Here is a 20,523-nt window from a genome sequence, read left to right on the forward strand (position 1 = left end):
TCGGAGACTGTCTGTTTGAGCATTTGTACTTTGGAACTTTGGACTCTCACCTGTGGATACAGGTGAGACAGAACACACATGCATACAGGCCTCTGTGGGAATCTGATTCCAAGGGGGAGGCCGAGCAGCTGACAGGGAGCGGGAGCGTGGCTCCGTTGGCTGTGGAGGAAACTGGGGAAGGGCAAAGTCCGGCTGGGCAGAGCAGGAGAGAGGTAGAACAAGGGAGAGGGAGTTCAGAGGAAGACCCAGGCCCACCCCCTCTTCATCCTAGGGCACGCAGGGAGGAACGGAGAAGGGAGCAACGTGAGTTGCTGGCTTACGGGGGAGGAAAGGGCCCTGATTCCCTTCATTAGCCACACCTGGGAACACAGTGTTTAAAAAGGGAAGCTGCACACAGCAAAGTTGTTGGAAGCAAATCTTGAGTTATCTGTTATTGTCGAGGCTTATCTGGGTTCCTGGCGTCTTCCCAACTGTGTGTGTTTTGCTGGCCTTTCCAGTCTGCAATTCCTTCTCCTGCCCTGTCCGGTTCATGACTACAGTTTGGTTTGTTTGGATTTTAAGTTACAGTTTGTGTGCACCTTGTTTTGGACTGAATTTCCTGGAGCCCAAGGCTGTACCTGGGAGAGTTTTTTTTCCCCTCCAGCTGAAGATAACCTGGACATTGGGGGCAAAGTTGGAGGTATTAAAGGGCGTCTTCTTACTTATGGGACTGTGTTGCCTTTGTGCCATGCCCTGGGTCATCTCTCTCTCTCTCTCTCTCTCTCTCTCTCACACACACACACACACACAATGAACAGAGAGCAGACGAGGTGCAGGAAACAGGAGTTCTTTGCTTTATGTTCCCAATACAAAAACCGCCGAGGGAGTCCGGGGGAGAAACCTGGCCGGCGGGCGCTGAGGGAGGGTCCTCCTCAGATGTCAGAGATGGAGAGCAGGAGGGCGGTGGGAGAGGAGGGGGCTCTCCTGTTGCCGTGAATCTGGCCCTTCCAATGGTGCTCCTGCGCCACGTCCAAGTTATCTCCAGATTCCAGGATGTCCGGGACTGGCAAGGAAGAGAGAAAACAGGGTTACCACTCATTGCGCGAAGGATTGGTTCAAAATGGGGGTCCCTCCTGACACCCCCCCGCTTTAAAAGCAATTAAGAGTGATCGCTCGGTGATCCACTCTGTCACCCGTGACCGAATATGACGCTGGTTGGATGGCATCAGGAGCCATTTTTTCGCTCCTCCGTTTTCATCTCTTCCTTTTCTGTTCCAGACAAATATGAAAAATTATGGCGGGGAAAAAAAGGGAAAGACCTCGAGTTTATAAGTCGTTGTGGACAGGAAGGACTTTGCGGTTTAATGTGGAATTTGATTCTCCTTCTGACATAGGAGAAAGGAAGGCCAACAAATCGTCCATATTGGTTAGTGGTAGAGTTAAGGAGGACCAAAAAAACCATAGACAAGTAACATAGGGGGGGGGGGGGGGGGGGGGGGGGGGGGGGGGGGGGGGGGGGGGGGGGGGGGGGGGGGGGGGGGGGGGGGGGGGGGGGGGGGGGGGGGGGGGGGGGGGGGGGGGGGGGGGGGGGGGGGGGGGGGGGGGGGGGGGGGGGGGGGGGGGGGGGGGGGGGGGGGGGGGGGGGGGGGGGGGGGGGGGGGGGGGGGGGGGGGGGGGGGGGGGGGGGGGGGGGGGGGGGGGGGGGGGGGGGGGGGGGGGGGGGGGGGGGGGGGGGGGGGGGGGGGGGGGGGGGGGGGGGGGGGGGGGGGGGGGGGGGGGGGGGGGGGGGGGGGGGGGGGGGGGGGGACTTTTTAAGACTTGTGGGTTTCGACTCTCAGGATTCTCCCCAGCCAGCATACATAGCTTACTCTCTTGTAATCCCTTCCTCTGCAATCTCTCTCTACTTGAGGAGATTAAGAGAGAGAGAGAGAGAGAGAGAGAGAGAGAAAAAGCAGGCATGGCTGGCTGGGGAATTCTGGGAGTTGAAGTCCACCGGTCTTAAAATGGCCACTTTTGGTGTAGGCCCTAAAGGAAGGTAAAGGGTGAAAGTTCCCCTCCTTGCACATCTGTGCTAGTCGTTTTCGGTTTTAAGTGGAGGGCGCTGCTCATCTCCGTCACGAAGCCGAAGAGCCAGCGCTGTCCGGAGACGTCTCCGTGGTCCTGTGGCCGGCAGGACTAAACGCCTTCGAAGGCGCGTGGAACGCTGTTCCCTTCCTTCCAAAGACGGTTCCTATTTTTCTACTTGCATTTTTTACAGGCTTTCGAACTGCTAGGTTGGCAGAAGCTGGGACCAGGAACAGGAGCTCACTCCGTGCCGCAGCGCTAGGGGTTCGAACCGCCGAACTGCCGAACTTTCGGATCAACAAGCTCAGCGTCTTAAGTCACTAATCCACCACAACCAACCTTTATTCTCTTGTAATCCCTTCCTCTGCAATCTCTGCTCTTTTGGGGGATAAGAGAAAAAGAAACAGACATGGCTGGGCTGGGGAATTCTGGGAGTTGAAGTCCACAAGTCTTAAAATTGCCAAAGATGGACAGTTATGGTATAGACCCTAAAGTAAGGTAAGGGTAAAGGTTCCCCTCGCCCATTATTTTCAACTCTAAAGGGCGGTACTCATCTCTGTTACTAGGCCAAAAGCCAGCGCTGTCCGAAGGCGTCTCCGTGGTCATGTGGCCGGCAGGACTGAACGCCTGAAGGCGCCTGGAACGCCGTTCCCTTCCCACCAAAATAGTGGTTCCTATTTTTCTACTTGCATTTTTTTTTTACGTCCTCTCGAACTGCTAGGTCGGCAGAAGCTGGGACAAGGCCCGGGAGCTCACTCCGTGGCGCGGCGCTAGGGATTCGAACCGCCGAACTGCCGACCATTTGGATCGACAAGCTCTGCATCTTCACCACTGAGTCCCATTTAAGAACATTAAGGGGCCCCAAATCTTTCTAGGGGGGGGTCTCTTCCCCCGTTTCCATTTGGAAATTTAGATTCTGGGGACAGAGAGGTTATGGGGGAATCCCCAAATAAATGGAAGCAGCCCATTGGAAGTTTTTTTGGAGGGTGGGGTCTTTAGCCTTAAAAATGAGTATAGGTAACCTCAACTTATTACCAGAATTTAGCCATCAATTTCTGTCACTCTGCAACTAGCGGTGTGAGTTTTGGACTGTTTTTATCCCCTCTTTCCCGCCACCATTGTTAAGTGAATCACCGCAGTTGTTAAGTGAGCAATATAGTCATTAAGCAAATCTGGCTTCCTCATTGACTTGGCTGGACTAGGAAGGTCGTAAAAGGGGAGCCCTGGGGCGCTGCGGCCATCATTAACACGAGTCAGTTGCTACCAAGCATCCGAATTTTGATCACGCGATCGTAAAGGATGCTGAGGCGGTTGTTAAGCGTGAAAAACGGCCGACAGTCCCTTTTTCCAGAGCAGCTGTAACTTCAGACGGTCGCTAAATGAACGGTTGTTTTAAGTCGAGGACTGCCTGTCTAGGGTCTCCTGCCTTTGGGCAGGGGCTGGACTAGAAGACCTCTAAGGGTCCTTTCCAACATTGGATCCCCTGGAACTCACTTGGGATCGCCACACTTCTGTCGTTGGTGTTCAGCTGCCACAGGTGTTCTTTCTGGCTCACCTGTAAGGGCAAAAAAAGTGGGGGCAAAAAGCTACCTCAGAAATGTCCCCCAGATCTCTTCAGATCCAGCCCCCAAACCTCCAGTTTCAGGAGAAGTCTATCTGTATCTTCTTTTCTTCTCCAGAAATTTACCAGCAATATTTTATTGAAACCTTACCGTGTTTCCCCAAAAATAAGACCCTCACACACACACACACACACACACACACACACATATCTCCACCAAAAAAGGCACCAGGCCTTATTTATGAGGGGATATCATCCACTGACTGACCTCACTTGCGTGCGTCGCCGCCCGGCCTCCATTTTTGCAGTCCGGGATAAAAATCAAATCCATTCAGGTATTCAGACAAACCGAATACCGGAGACCCGTGAACAATATATAAAAGCTTTATTACGAAGCTTTTGCCAAAGGGAATTCTGCCCGTGGGCAGAAAACATTTTCCCCCAGGAGGGCTGAGGTTTATATACAGGTTCAGATATACAGTCTCTGCTCCTTTCCTGGGTTCACAATCTATCCAAGCTACGTATCTCCCTACGCAACACCCATATTATTGTAGCGTAACACCTGTTTCCTTGTCCTGTTTACCCGTTCCTATTTCCGCCAACCTCCATCATTAACACGATACTGGTCAGCGTAACCTACCAAATACGTAATCTTTATGCAAAACCATAGAAAATAGATAATTTTTCCAGGAAATTATCTTAGGTTAACGCAGAGGTTAAAAATGGTGTTACCATTGCTGTAGATTTTTACAGGTATAATTTTTACATATCACACAGTCAGAGGCCTTTAGGAATTTCTTCTTCTGCGGCCGGAAAAGCTTCCCTGAAGGCCTCTGCAGCCGATAGGATCGATCCTGAGCTTTGTTTTCAGCTCCAGAGGCCTTCAGGAAAGCCCTCGCCAGCCTTGCCGGCTGCAGAAGAAACGGGCCGGCAAGACAGGTGTCAGGATGTGCGAGGCCTGGCTACACCTGTCCAAAGGTAAGTAGTAGGGCAGCCCTACCTGCCCCTCATCCCCACCCTAGTTTAATTTTTACCTGTCCACTCTGGAGTGGGTGGGATCTTAATTAGGTCTTATTTTGGGAGTGGGGCTTATATTGGGAGGATGTGTGAAAATCAAGCTAAGGCTTACACAGAAACACACCTATACATACACACATTATACACAAACACCCACACCCACACATACTAATACAACCCTACACACAAATATGCAGCTACAGCACAAAACCACACCTACACACAAAAATATACATATACACACAAATACACACCTACACACCTACACACACAAATCAAATCAAATAAATAAATAAATACCTACACACACAAACACACACACACCTACACACATACCTACACACAAACACACTTATACACACACACACTACACACAAATATACATCTACACATACAAATACAAACCTACACACAAATACGCACCTACAACACAAAAACACACCTGCACACACAAATACACACCTACACACCTACACACACAAAATATACAAATACACACCTACACACACAAATATACCCCTACACACAAACACACAAATACACACCTACACACCAACACACACACCAACACACACAGAAACACACCTATACACACACACACACTACACACAAACACACATCTACACAAATACACACCTACACACACAAATATACCCCTACACACAAACACACACAAACACACAAATACACACCTACACACACAAACACACACCTATATGCACAAATACACACCTACACACAAACACACACACCTACACACACCTACACACTTACACACACAATACACACTTACACACACAATACATACCTGCACACACACTCAAACACACACATATCTGCACACATATAGTTCACTTACCTCCTTGGAGGCTATTTTTGCCTGGGTGCAACACCCATGTGTACACAGACACACACATGCACACAGATACCTGCAGTCTGCTCACCTTCTTGGTTGTTTTTCCTGTCCAGGTGCAACACAAACACCCCCCAACCCCAATACACACACTTGCAGTCTACTTACCTCCTTGGTTGTCTTTCTTGTCCAGGTGCAACACAAGCGCGCACCCCCACACACACACGTACACAGAGAGAGAGAGACATCCAGTCTACTCATCCCCTTGGGGACTTTCCCTGCTTGGATGCAACACCCACGTGAGCAGGTGTCCGGACACACAACCCACTCACCTCCTTAGCGGCTTTCCCTGGCCAGGTGTCCACGCAGGGCGCAGGAGCCTGCCCACGGCTGCAAGCAACTGTCCCCACGCCTTCAGCACCTTCGGCTCGCGGCGAACGTCCGGCCGATGGGCAGGCGGTCCAGAGGCAGGGGTGGCGGCGCCCGTGATCCAGAGGACGGAGAAGGGCTTGACCCCCTTCGAGCCGGTTCCCGCAGCCCCCGGCCAGACTGAGTTCCTTTGCGGCCTGCGGGAAGCAACGTGTGGCTGGAGTAGCGAAAGGGATAAGAGGAGAACGGAACCGCAGCAGAGCTTGGAACCGGCGGAGAGAGCCAGGAAGATGCTGAGTGAGAGACCAGGAGAAAGGGGGATTCTGGTCCTGGCCAGCTTGCGGGGGGGGGGCTTGGGGCCCCTCCGTCCCTCTCAGCTCACCCCACCTCGAAGGGTTGTTGTGGCAGGGAAAAGAAGAGGGGACAACATTAGGAACGTACGCTGCCTCGAGTGGTGTGAAATGAAGGCGGGAGAGCACTCTAACAAGAAAAGAAATGCAGGTAGCTCTTGCGTTACCACAGCTGAGCCCCAAATTCCCGTTGTTAAGTGAATTTGGCTCCACTTTATGACTTCTTTGCCACCGTTGTTAAGTGAATCCCTGCGACTGTTAAGTTAGGAAAGCAAGTCATTAAGTGAATCGGGCTTCCCCGTTGACTTTGTTTGTCAGAAGGTGGCAAAAGGAGATCACGTGACCCCCCCCCGGGACACCGCGACCGTCATAAATAGGAGCCACTTGTCAAGCACCTCAGTTTTGATCACATGGCCACGGGGATGCTGCAACGGTCATAAGTGTGAAAAGTGGTCATAACTTCCCTTTTGTTCAGTGATGCTATCACTTTGAACAGTCACTAAACGAATTGTTGTAAGTCGAGGACTGGACTAGAATAGAACAGAATTCTTTTATTGGCCAAGTGTGATTGGACACACAAGAACTTTTTCTTGGTGCAAATGCTCTCAGACTACCTGTTAAACCAAGTCCAGAGGCAGTGATCAGACCCCTGTGAATCTTACAGGTAGTCCTCGACTTACAACAGTTACCCTACCCTAACTCTTCCCATGTTACGAATCAAAGTCCAGTGTTTTGGATTGTTACTCTCCTAAATCCTCCTCTCCTAAATCCTGTCACTAAATCCTGTTACTCTCCTACATCCTCCTCTCCTAAATCCTGTCGCTAAATCCTGTCGCTCTCCTACATCCTCCTCTCCTAAATCCTGTCGCTAAATCCTGTTACTCTCCTACATCCTCCTCTCCTAAATCCTGTCGCTAAATCCTGTTACTCTCCTAAATCCTCCTCTCCTAAATCCTGTCACTAAATCCTGTTACTCTCCTAAATCCTCCTCTCCTAAATCCTGTCACTAAATCCTGTTACTCTCTCCTACATCCTCCTCTCCTAAATCCTGTCGCTAAATCCTGTCGCTCTCCTACATCCTCCTCTCCTAAATCCTGTCAAGCTAAATCCTGTCGCTCTCCTACATCCTCCTCTCCTAAATCCTGTCGCTAAATCCTGTTACTCTCCTACATCCTCCTCTCCTAAATCCTGTCGCTAAATCCTGTTACTCTCCTGCATCCTCCTCTCCTAAATCCTCTCGCTAAATCCTGTCACTCTCCTACATCCTCCTCTCCTAAATCCTGTCGCTCTCCTACATCCTCCTCTCCTAAATCCTGTCGCTAAATCCAGTTACTCTCCTAAATCCTCCTCTCCTAAATCCTGTCGCTAAATCCTGTTACTCTCCTACATCCTCCTCTCCGAAATCCTGCCGCTAAATCCAGTTACTCTCCTACATCCTCCTCTCCTAAATCCTCTCGCTAAATCCTGTCGCTCTCCTACATCCTCCTCTCCTAAATCCTGTCGCTAAATCCTGTTACTCTCCTACATCCTCCTCTCCTAAATCCTGTCGCTAAATCCTGTTACTCTCCTACATCCTCCTCTCCTAAATCCTGTCGCTAAATCCTGTTACTCTCCTACATCCTCCTCTCCTAAATCCTCTCGCTAAATCCTGTCGCTCTCCTACATCCTCCTCTCCTAAATCCTCTCGCTAAATCCTGTTACTCTCCTACATCCTCCTCTCCTGTAACTTACTTGGCGTCATGCAGCTTGCAGAGCCCAAACAAATGGCTTTTCCAGGCTGAAGGATGGCTAGCAAAGGGATCCTGCAGGGGGTGAAAAAAAGCCAAGGATGGGGCAAGCATTATTTTATTTTATTTTGGAAGACGCATTTATCCCTACGAGCCAATCCCAGCTGGAAAAAACACACGGAAATCCAAAATACACAGAGGGCAAAGCCCCAGGTGGGGCAAGTCACCCCTGAGCATTGGCTGAGACTGGGAGAACAGGCCGTGTGAGAAAGAGCTGGAGTCACAACTTGTGAGACCAGCAGCTGGACACAGGTAGATAATGGTAGATAGAGGATAAATGATAGATGGGGGGGAGAGGGGAAGGAGGGAGGGAGGGAGGGAGGGAGGAAGAGATATGGATAAATACATATAGATAGATAGATGATAGATGAGGGAGCAATGAGAGAGAAATAGATTGTAGATAGATAGATAGATAGATGATAGGTAGATAGATGGATAGATACATAGAGAGATAGATAGAGAGATAGATAGACAGACAGAGATAAATATATAGATATAGATATATGATAGATATAAATGTATAGACATAGAGGCATAGATAATTGATAGGTAGGTAGGTAAATAGGATAGATAGATAGAAATAGATGAGAGATGAGAGATGAGAGAGAAATAGAGACATAGAGTGAGAGATAGATAGAGATAGATAGATAAATATAGATATACGGTAGATATAGATAGATATAGATGTATAGACAGAGGCATTTTTATAGGTAAGTAGGTAAATAGGATAGATAGAAGTAGATGAGAGATGATAGAGAAATAGAGACATAGAGTGAGAGATAGATAGATATAGATAAATATAGATATATAGATATAGATATATAGATATAGATATAGATAGCTAAATATATAGATAGACGGTAGATATAGATAGATATAGATGTATAGACATAGAGGCATTTTGATAGGTAGGTAGGTAAATAGGATTGATAGATAGAAATAGATGAGAGATGATAAAGAAATAGAGACATAGATAGAGTGAGAGATAGAGATAATTAGTAAGTAGGTAGGTAGGATAGATAATAGATGAGAGAGAAATTAAGACATCATAGAGACACAGATAGTTAGATAGCTAGGTAGGTGGGTCAGTAGATAGATAGATGAGACATAGATATAGGCATAGATAGATATAAACATAGATAGACAGAAACAGACAGACAAACATAGACAGATATAGATACTGATAGGAGAGAGAGAGAGAGGAGGGAGACAGATAGATGTAGACAACAGATAGATGGAGATAGATAATAAATATAGAGACAGAGAGACAGAGAGAAACAGATGAGACAGACGAAAGAGAGACAGACAGACAGCTGCACCGAGGTAGAGAGAGAGAGACAGAGTGAAAAGAGGCACCGGCCTAGAATCCCTACGTAGCCACAAACTAACGTCCAGCCTCCCTTGAGTGCCCCGTGCTTAGCTGGGTCAGTGGGCTTCTATGGAGAAGATTCCCACCCGTCGACCTTTAGCAGGACATCCGTTTCATTGACCCCCCCCTCCTGCCATCAGAGCTCTGGACCTCCCCACCCGCCCTGGGTCCCCCTCTTCCCCCTCCTCCCCCAACTCCAATTCTCCCCGAGAGCTTCTACCTTGAACGTGCCGGAGTCTTGAGCTGCTACGACGGTGATGATTTGGTGGGAGAGCAGGATGACCAGCGGCACCAAGGAGGCGGCAGCGGGAATGGTGAGGAGCACCCTGGGCCCCAGGTGACCCCGTTAAGGTTGGTGTGGGAGAAGAGAGGATGCCAGGGGGGCGGAGCTGGGATAGGTGGGTGGGTGGGTGGGCTGCCTGGAGCGGGGCTGGGTGGGGGGCGGGCAGGCAGTCCCTGCGGATAAACTTCCGGAAACACGGACCTCCAAGGGGTCCAAGAGGTCAATTGGGAGCCCTTCAGGCTGCATCAACCTGCAAGAGAAGATGCTTCAGCCTGTTAACCGAATCATAGGGTTGGAAAGGGACCCTGGAGGTCTTCTAGTCCAACCCACTGGCAGGAGACCCGACGCCATCCCAGACAAATGGTGGCCCGATCTCTTCCTGAATAAGTCCAGCGGTGGAGCAATGCTCACAACTTCTGGAGAAAAAAATATTCCATTGTTTAATTCAGGGGTCTTCAACTCACCAAAAGCCAAGTTTGAAGACCCTTGGATTAATTGATCAAGGGTTTGTAGAGGGTTTGCAGAGTTGGAAGGGACCCTGGAGGTCTTCTAGTCCAGCCCTCTGCTCAGGCAGGAAACCCTACACCATTTCAGACTAATGGTGGCCCAATCTCTCCTTAAAATCCCTCCAGGGATGGGAGCAGCCACAACTTCTGGTGGCAAGCAGTTCCACAGGTTAATTGTCATATTAAGAGCAACTGCATTATCTTCGCTGACGATGTAAAGCTGCTCAACACCACAGACAATACTGCTACCCTTCAAAAGGACCTCGACTATGTATCAGAACGGTCAATCAAACGGACAACTTCAAATCTCAACAAATAAATGCTCCGTCTTACATATTGGCAAAAAAAATCAGAAAATAAAATACAAGCTGAATAGTCAAGACCTTGTTGATGATGCAAACTCTGTCAAGGATCTTGAAATACTCATCTTTAATGACCTAAGTGCTAGAGCCCACTGTAATTACAGAGTCAAAAAGGCATTAAGAGTTGTTAATCTAATCCTACATAGCTTCTTCTCTGATAATATCACACTACTATCTAGAGCATACAAAACATTTGCTAGACCAATACTCAAACACAGCTCATCAGTCTGGAACCCACATTATGTATCTGATATTAGCACAGTTGAGAAAGTCCAGAAATATTTCACAAGAAGATTCTCCACTCCTCTACTCATTGCAGAATACCTTATGCCACCAGACTTGAAATTCTAGACCTAGAAAATTAGAACTACGCCGCCTTCGGTCCGATCTAAGTATGGTATATAAAATCATACATTGCAATGTCCTACCTGTCAATGAATACTTCAGCTTCAACCATAACAACACAAGAGCAAAACAATAGATACAAACTCAAGGTTAACCGCACCAAACTTGATTGCAGGAAATACGACTTCAGCCACAAAGTGGTCAATGTCTGGAATCCTCTACCTGACTCTGTGGTTTCTTCCCCAAACCCCCAAAACTTTAACCTTAGACTGTCTACTATTGACCTCACCCCTTTCCTAAGAGGTCTGTTGGGGGCGTGCATAAGTGCACCAATGTGCCTACTGTCCCTCTCCTATTGTTTCTTTTATTTTTATTTTTTATTTTTCTTATATGTATCTATGTATTCATAACTATGTTTTTACTTATACCTATTATCTTGTAAGCAATTGACAAATCAAAATAAAATAAAAAATAAAACAAAACAGCCTGGAGAATTAGGGTATCAACAGAAGCAACAATAACATGATGGATGTATTGAAAGGTTGTAACCAACGATGACATTTTGTTAGTGTTGTTCTATGGTTAATGTATTAATAATCCTCTCCTTATATATGTGCAGGAGGCTAATGGAAAAGAGATCAAAACACAAACGACCCAGGAGATTACAACGAAGGACCCAGGATACCACAACAAAAGAACGCGCAAGCCCATCACACAACCCATTACCCGAGCCGTTAAAACACGAGAGGCTAATGGAAAAAGGATCACTACAAAACAAACGACCCAGGAGATTACAGCACAAGATCCAGGATACCTCCACAACAAAACTCACAAGGCCATCACACAGCCCATTATACCAACCTCAACTCCATCAACCAATCAAGAGGCAGCAGCACAGCCAACCAGCCCAGCACACCAGCCCCCACCACCAGTATTTATAGAGAGACGGCTGCTCCGATCACACACTGCTCACACTGGCACAAAGCCGAAAGCACCAGCCTGAGGATGACGAGTGGGGCCTCGCCGAAACGTCGCCAAGATACTCTCAATCTTACACGGAAAAAGACCCAAACATGCCAAGACCTACATGTAAGGCATTCAGCTTTGTTCGGGTATTTTCCCACGTCATTGTAGTTGTGCTTTTAAAGTTGTAGCAACGTTTCGGCAGTCTCATCTGCCACTTTTTTGAACACAATACAGAAGCCTGATGATGGCAGATGAGATTCTGCCAAACGTTGCTACAACTTTAAAAGCACAACTACAATGACGTGGGAAAATACCCGAACAAAGCTGAATACCATACATGTAAGTACCATAAAACTTAAGAATATATATATAATATATATATAAAAATTCAAGGTGATGCTATCAAAACTCTGCCTGTTTTGTTTTTACCCACATCGTATATGTAGATATAATTATTTTTAAAGAGCCGGCCACCATCTTGACTTTTTTGACCTCAACTCCCTGGCCAATGTGGGGATAAGAGAGGCTCAAAGAAAACAAAGTGGGGGAGGAAGGGTGCAAGGCCAAAGGATACGTGCAGATCTTTTCCACACCAAAGGGCTGCTGGAAGTTAAGCGCCAGGTAAGTGAAGCAGGCGAGGAGCGCCACCAGGTCGTAGATGGTCAGGAAGAAGACAAAGAGGAGGAAGAAACGGAAGTTGTGGCAGCCGATACAGTTGTTCACCCACAGGCAGTGATGGTCGAATTCCTGCGCCAGCGCCCAGAAAGAGATGGAGGGGGGGAGAAAGGGACACGCCCAGGGGAGATCTTAGAGGAAAAGGGAGTATCTTTCTAGCTGTATTCACACAACGTACAAAGAGCCAGTTCGGTTTAATGGCTAGAAAGTGGGAGACAGGGAGTTCTAGTCCCGCCTTAGGCATGAAAGGCAGCTGGGTCACTTTGAGCCAATCACCAGGAGACGGTGAGTTCGAGTCCCGCCTTAGGCACGAAAGCCAACTGGGTGACTTTGGGCCAATCGCCAGGAGACTGGGAGTTCTAGTCCGCCTTAGGCACGAAAGGCAGCTGGGTGACTTTGGCGCAATCACCAGGAGCCTGGGGGTTCTAGTCCCGCCTTAGGTATGAAAGCCAAATAGGTGACTTTGGGCCAATCACCAGGAGATGGGAAGTTCTAGTCCCGCCTTAGACATAAAAGCTACTGGGTGACTTTGTCTTATCACCAGGAGACAGGGAATTCTAGTTCCGCCTTAGGCATGAAAGCCAAATAGATGACCTTTGGGCCAATCACTAGGAGATGGGAAGTTCTAGTCCTGCCTTAGACATAAAAGCTACTGGGTGACTTTTGTCTTATCACCAGGAGATGGGAATTCTAGTTCCGCCTTAGGCATGAAAGCCAAATAGATGACCTTTTGGGCCAATCACTAGGAGATGGGAAGTTCTAGTCCTGCCTTAGACATAAAAGCTACTGGGTGACTTTTGTCTTATCACCAGGAGAGGGGGAATTCTAGTTCTGCCTTAGGCATGAAAGCTGACTGGGTGACTTTGGCCCAATCACCAGGAGCCTGGGAGTTCTAGTCCCACCTTAGGCATGAAAGACAGCTGGCTGACTACTTGTTAGGAGGTCACTGCGGATGGTTGATCTTACTAGTAGCTTCAGATAAGAGACCACCAGGAAATGCATTTGAGAAAGTCCTTGAGTTACAACCGTAATAGAGCCTGCCCATCATCGTTGTAGAGTGTGGCAGTTGTAAAGCAGGTCACCCACATGACCGGCTTGATTTTCCCACCATTTTTTGCAATGGTGCTTTAAGCAAATGTTGGCGTCGTAAAGCGAGCGCTGCCATCCTTAAGTGAACCAATAGCTTTATTAGGGACTGCTTTTGCCAAAGTGCAGGAAGTCCTCGATTTATGACCACAAATGAGCCCCAAATTTCTGTTACCGACCCAGGCCGCTGTTTTGGGTTTCGCCCCATTTTAAGACTTTCTCTTGCCTTGGTTGTTAAGTCAATCACCAACAGTCATTAAGTGAGTCACGAATCTGGCTTCCCTGTCGACTTTGCTTGCCGCGAGGTCGCAAAAAGGGGATCGTGCGACCTCTCCCCCTCCTGGGACCGTCCTAAATACGAGGCAAGCGTTCTGAATTTTGATCGCCTGACCGTGCGAGATTCAGCAACGGTCATTAAGTGTGAAGCATGGTTGTGACTTTTCCCCGTACTGTTGTAAACTTCAAACAATCACAGGTGTTTGGTTTTAGAGCTTAATGGTGTGTGTGTGTGTGTGTGTGTGTGTGTGTGTGTGTGTGTGTGTGGAAATGGTGTGTTTGTCTCTTCCAGCCGTACTTTACCTCCACACAAATGTTGCACCAGCGACAATGGAAAGTGTGCGGCAAGCAATATAACTGGCAGTTGTTGCACCAGTGTTGCTGGCGGCTGCTCAGCGTGTTGGCCTGGTTCTCCAGCTCTTCTTCAATGCCTGGGAGGGAAGGAAAGGAGACCACGAGGTGTGAAAACAAGCCTGACTGAGTAGAATAGAATAGAATAACAGAATTGGGAAGGGGCCTTGGAGGTCTTCTAGTCCAACCCCCTGCTGAGGAAGGAAACCCTCGACCATTTCAGACAAATGGCCCTCCAATCTCTCCTTAAAAACTTCCAGGGATGGAGCAACCCACAAACTTCTTGTGGCAAGTAGTTCCGCTGATTGTTCTCACTGTCAGGAAATTTCTCCTTATTTCTAGGTTTGATCTCCCTCTGAGGAACTTCCTTCCTTCCTTCTCCTTCCTTTCTTCTTCCTTCCTTCCTTCCTTCCTTCTCTTTCCTTCCTTCCTTCCTTCCTTCCTTCCTTCCTTCCTTCCTTCCTTCCTTCCTCCTTCCTTTCTTCTTCCTTCCTTCCTTCCTCCTTTCTTCTTCCTTCCTTCCTTCCTTCCTTCCTTCCTTCCTTCTCCTTCCTTCCTCCCCACCTTCCTTTCTTCCTTCTCCTTCCTTCCTTCTCTTTCCTTCCTTCCTTCTCCTTCCTTCTCCTTCCCTCCTTCCTTCTCCTTCCTTTCTCCTTCCTTCCTTCTCCTTCCTTTCTTCTTCCTTCCTTCCTTCTCTTCCTTTCTTCCTTCTCTCTCCTTCCTTCCTTCCTTCCTTCCTTCCTTCTTTCCTTCTCCTTCCTTTCTTCTCTCTTCCTTCCTTCCTTCTCCTTCCTTCCTTCTCCTTCCTTCCCCCTCCTGCCTTCCTTTCTTCCTTGTCCTTCCTTCCTTCTCTTTCCTTCCTTCTTCTTCCAGACGAGTGGCTGTCCAGTCCCTTCTTAAAAGCCTCCAGTGATGGATCACCCACAACTTCTGGTGGCGAGGAGTTCCACTGGTTAATTGTTCTAACTTTTAGGAAGTTTCTCCTTATTTCTAGGTTGGTTGTGTTTGGGTTCTGCAAGGAGTTCACACACACAGACACAAACACACACACAAAAACCAGTTTGGGTAGTTTTGAAAAGTAAGGAGAAAAACCCCACAGACAAGGCACCTACTCATTTCTTTCCCAGTTTTGTATTTTATATTATAAAATAATAATAATAATAATAATAATAATAATAATAATAATAATAATAATAATAATAATAATAATAATAACAATAACAATATGAGGAGGGAGGGAGGGAGAGCTACTCGCATCACTTCTACAGGTAGTTCTCCACTTACAAGCATTTGTTTAGCGGCCGTTCAAAGTTACAACGGCACAGAGAAAAAAGGGACTTTTAGCCTCTTCAAGGAAAGTGGGTAAAAAAAATTTTTGGGGGGGGGGCTAACAGTGGATGAACAGTGGAAGAGGAGAAAGGAGTGGGCTCCCCTTGCTGAAGGTGGCCAAAGTGGGAAGTAGGTAACCTTGTCATCAGGGAATAATTTCATAGCTTTCTGCACCGAAAGCTGCGGGTTGGGCTAGATGACCTCTAAGGCGCCCTGTAAGGTTCTGCGATTCTAGGGTTGTTTGGGATGCCCTTCGGGCAAGAAGGGTGGGGTAAGGGGAACTCTCGCTTACCTTTGTGGAGGATCCCCGTGTCTGTGAAACTGGTGAGGAAGAAGTAGAGGACGGTCAGGATGAGAAGGTTGCCAGAAACGATGGGAAAAGCCCAGGAGACGTTCAGGCCCAGCCAGGAGCCCCTGAGGACAGCAAAGGACATTGTGGCTCTGTCACACGGGGGGCGCCCACAACAGCGGCAACTTCTCTTTAGCCCAGGTTCACTAACCTGCTAACCTGAAGTCCGCCTGAAGAAGGTGGACCTCAACTCCCAGAATTCCCAGAAGGTGGACTTCAACTCCCAGAATTCCCAGAAGGTGGACTTCAACTCCCAGAATTCCCAGAAGGTGGACCTCAACTCCCAGAATTCCCATAAGGTGGACTTCAACTCCCAGAATTCCCATAAGGTGGACTTCAACTCCCAGAATTCCCAGAAGGTGGACCTCAACTCCCAGAATTCTCCAGCCAGCCATGCTCAGCTCAACCCAGCTCAGAGAAAATAAAAAAAAACCAGTCTTCTTCTTCTTCTTCTTCTTCTTCTTCTTCTTCTTCTTCTTCTTCTTCTTCTTCTTCTTCCTCCTCCTTTTCCTCCTCCTCCTCTTCTTCTTCTTCTTCCTCCTCTTCTTCTTCCTCCTCCTTTTCCTCCTCCTCTTCTTCTTCTTCTTGCTCTTCCTCCACCATCTCCTCCTCCTCCTCCTCTTCTTCTTCTTCTTCTTCTTCTTCTTCTTCTTCTTCTTCTTCTTCTTCTTCTTCTTCTTCTTCTTCTTCTTCTTCTTCTTCTTCTTCTTCTTCTCCTTCTTCTTCTTCTTCTTCTTCTTCTTCTCCTCCTCCTCCTCCTCCTCCTCCTCCTCCTCCTCCTCCTCCTCCTCCTCCTCCTCTTCTTCTTCTTCTTCTTCTTCTTCTTCTTCTTCTTCTTCTTCTTCTTCTTCTTCTTCTTCTTCTTCTTCTTCTTCTTCCTCTTCCTCCTCCTCCTCCTCCATCACCACCAGCTCTTCTTCTTCTTCTTCTTCTTCTTCTTCTTCTTCTTCTTCTTCTTCTTCTTCTTCTTCTTCTTCTTCTTCCTTCTCCTTCTCCTTCTCCTTCTCCTTCTCCTTCTCCACCACCTCCTCCTCCCCCTCCTCCTCCTCCTCCTCCTCCTCCTCCTCCTCTCCAGAAACCTCTCTCCCTTCTAACATGGATGATGTTCCCTCTCTGGCTCCCGAAACGTCTGTCCGAAAACAACCCATCTCCGAGCACCCCGGGGGGGCTGCACCCTTCCATTCCCCTTTTATCCACCCCTCTCCAGCCGGGCGACCGTCGGAAGCAGGGAGGCACCCCTTTCTCCCTACTCACGGGAAAGTGAAGAAGAGGCAGCTCAGCGCCAGGAGGGAACTGAAGTGGAAAGAGGCAAAGGACCCTGAAAGGACAGGGTGGCACCCGTCCCGGGCGGAGGCCATGCCTGCAGGAAGAGAGAGACCCCTGAAAGCTCTTGGCCCCCAAAGCCAAGTGGAGACCCAACGGGAGACGGTTGCCATGGCGAGGCCGTGACAATGGCCGGAGGAGGGGAGGGGCCGGGGAGGGGTCCCTTCTGCTGTGGAATGTTACTGGGTGGCAGTTGGAGAAGGTGGTGGGGCCACGGAGAGGGCCTGCGCGGGGGTGGGTGGGTGGCTGTTGAGGGGTGATGTCCTATCCATTGGTGGCCTGGAAGCCCAGGCGCTCTGAATTGAATCCCTCAATTGGACAGACAGACTTTGCAAATGCGAAGGGAGGGTTGGACTAGATGACCTACGAGGTCCCTTCCGACTCTGTTATTCTATATTCAATGGAATAGAAGTTGCCTTCGGAAGTTGTGGAAGCTTCATCCCTGGAAGCTTTCCAGAAGAGACCGGACTGCCCTCAGTCCAAAATGGTGTAGGGTCTCCTGCTTGGGTGGGAGGGGTTGGACTAGATGACCTCCAAGGTCCCTTCCGACTCTGTTATTCTATATTCAATGGAACAGAAGTTCCCTTCGGAAATTGTAGAAGCTTCATCCCTGGAAGCTTTCAAGAAGAGACCGGACTGACCTCTGTCAGAAATGGTGTAAGGTCTCCTGCTTAGGCAGGGGGTAGGACTAGATGACCTCCAAGGTCCCTCGCAACTCTGTTATTCTATATTCAATGGAATAGAAGTTGCCTTCAGAAGTTGTGGAAGCTTCATCCCTGGAGGCTTTCCAGAAGAGACTGGACTGCCATTGGTCAGGGTCTCCTACTCGGGCGGGCGCGGGTTGGACTGGATGACCTCCAAAGTCCCTTCCGACTCTGTTATTCTATATTCAATGTCAAAATAGATAATAAAGGGGACAGTGGACATCCCGGCCTTGTGCCTTTTTTTAATGTTGACATTCTCTGTTATGCCATTTACAGTCCCTTTTGAAGTTTGTTTGGTATAGCTTGCCTCAATCACGTGGATAAATTTCCTCCCCACCAAATTCCATGTATTTTAATTGCAATAACATAGATTTACATTATTAAAGGCTTTCTTACGTGCCTCAAAAGAGCAAGAGCTGCTTCTTCATCCTATTCCAAGGTGTTCACAATTATTCTCGTCTTATTTTTTTGTCCCTTAGGTAAAAACAAACAAACAAAACCATTTTGGTCTGGGCGTATAAAATTAATTCAAGAATCTCTTCCGTCTTTCAGCGCTTATTGTCACATACATTTCATAATCCACATTTCATAATGAAATTGGTCTACAAGTTTTAATCTGCAATAAATCAACATTTTTTGTTTTGGGTGTAATAAGAGTGATATTTGCTTCCACCCACGATTTGGGCATCTTAGCTTCTATCTAGCATGGTTAAACTTCCAGCATTGATGGTTTATAATTGCTTATAAGTTTATAAAAAAAATTGATAAAAAATCCAATTTGTGGCCTGGAAGCTCAGGACATCCCGGATCTGGATGTGGAGCTGAGAAGAATTTAATCCCTCAATTTGACAGACAGACTTCAAGATTTTTGCAACGGAGGGTTCTTGGCTCACCCCAAAATAGGAATCCCCACGTCATTCAAGGCAAAGCAAGCAAGCAAACAAACAAACCACGTTTATTTAAGGGGATTCTTCATACTTTTATTAGGAGAAAGTTCCTGACAGTGAGGACAATTAACCCCTTGGAACTGCTGGCCACAAGAAGTTGTGGGTGCTCCATCACTGGAGGAGGGCTTTTAAGAAGAGACAGGAGAGCCACTTGTTTGAGATGGTATGGGCTCTCCTGCTTGAGCAGGGGGGTGGACTAGAAGACCTCTGAGGTCCCTTCCAATTCTATTCTATTCTATTCTATTCTATTCTATTCTATTCTATTCTATTCTATTCTATTCTATTCTTCATTCCAATATCTCTTCTCTTCTCTTCTCTTCTCTTCTCTTCTCTTCTCTTCTCTTCTCTTCTCTTCTCTTCTCTTCTTCATTCCAATATCTCTTCTCTTCTCTTCTCTTCTCTTCTCTTCTCTTCTCTTCTCTTCTCTTCTCTTCTCTTCTCTTCTTCATTCCAATATTTCTTCTCTTCTCTTCTCTTCTCTTCTTCATTCCAATATCTCTTCTCTCTCTTCTCTTCTCTTCTCTTCTCTTCTCTTCTCTTCTCTTCTCTTCTCTTCCTCCTCTTCTTCATTCCAATATCTCTTCTCTTCTCTTCTCTTCTCTTCTCTTCTCTTCTCTTCTCTTCTCTTCTCTTCTCTTCTTCATTCCAATATCTCTTCTCTTCTCTTCTTCATTCCAATATCTCTTCTCTTCTCTTCTCTTCTCTTCTCTTCTCTTCTCTTCTCTTCTCTTCTTCATTCCAATATCTCTTCTCTTCTCTTCTCTTCTCTTCTCTTCTCTTCTTCATTCCAATATCTCTTCTCTTCTCTTCTCTTCTCTTTCTCTTCTCTTCTCTTCTCTTCTCTTCTCTTCTCTTCTCTTCTCTCTCTTCTCCTCTTCTTCATTCCAATATTTCTTCTCTTCTCTTCTCTTCTCTTCTCTTCTCTTCTCTTCTCTTCTCTTCTCTTCTCTTCTCTTCTCTTCCAAACTATTCTATTCTATTCTATTCTATTCTATTCTATTCTATTCTATTCTATTCTATTCCAAACTATTATTCTATTCTATTCTATTCTATTCTATTCTATTCTATTCTATTCTATTCTATTCTATTCTATTCTATTCTATTCTATTCTACATTCCAATATTTCTTCTCTTCTCTTCTCTTCTCTTCTCTTCTCTTCTCTTCTCTTCTCTTCTCTTCTCTTCTATTCTATTCTATTCTATTCTATTCTATTCTATTCTATTCTATTCTATTCTATTCTATATGCTATGCTACTTCTATTCTTGTTTTATTCCTGTTCTATGCACAGACAGTCCTCCACTCAGGCCCACAACTGAGACCCCAATTCCTGCCACTAAGGGAGACATTTAAGTGAGTTTTGCCTCACTTTACCACCTGTCTTGCCACGGTCCTTAAGCGAAACTGGATGTTTCCTCGGTTCGTTTATTTCTAATTGATCTTGGCCCATTCTGCCAGTTCCTGGTTCATTCACCCAGCAGCCGCCTGGGTGTGGGTGCTTTGGCACCTCTGCCAATGAACTCGGGCCGCTTGGCAACGGGAAGAGCCGAGGGGGAGAAAGGGATGATTCAGGACGAACGAATCCAAGATAAAATCGCTCCCTGCGGCCCCAGGCAAGCAGGACTCTGACCCCAATTTTCCCGAGAAAGCCAAGCTGCCCGGAAGAGCAGATCTC

The 20,523-nt window shown here is 47.4% G+C and overlaps 1 protein-coding gene across 1 annotated transcript; it reads right to left on the minus strand.

The window, feature by feature from the left end:
• Nucleotides 1–844: 844 nt before the first annotated feature.
• ZDHHC19 (zDHHC palmitoyltransferase 19) lies at nucleotides 845–17,323 on the minus strand. The gene is given in 10 exon segments (XM_087932066.1): nucleotides 845–1,042; nucleotides 3,538–3,598; nucleotides 5,807–5,932; nucleotides 5,935–6,040; nucleotides 7,925–7,995; nucleotides 9,570–9,675; nucleotides 12,386–12,558; nucleotides 14,152–14,279; nucleotides 15,821–15,942; nucleotides 17,132–17,323. Coding segments are annotated over 10 exon segments (1,128 nt in total). The 5' UTR covers nucleotides 17,236–17,323; the 3' UTR covers nucleotides 845–911.
• Nucleotides 17,324–20,523: the final 3,200 nt, after the last annotated feature.

This window comes from Pseudonaja textilis, chromosome 4, assembly GCF_049901715.1.
Source record: "Pseudonaja textilis isolate UNSWEBS1 chromosome 4, rPseTex1.2, whole genome shotgun sequence".
Lineage (NCBI taxonomy): Eukaryota > Metazoa > Chordata > Lepidosauria > Squamata > Elapidae > Pseudonaja > Pseudonaja textilis.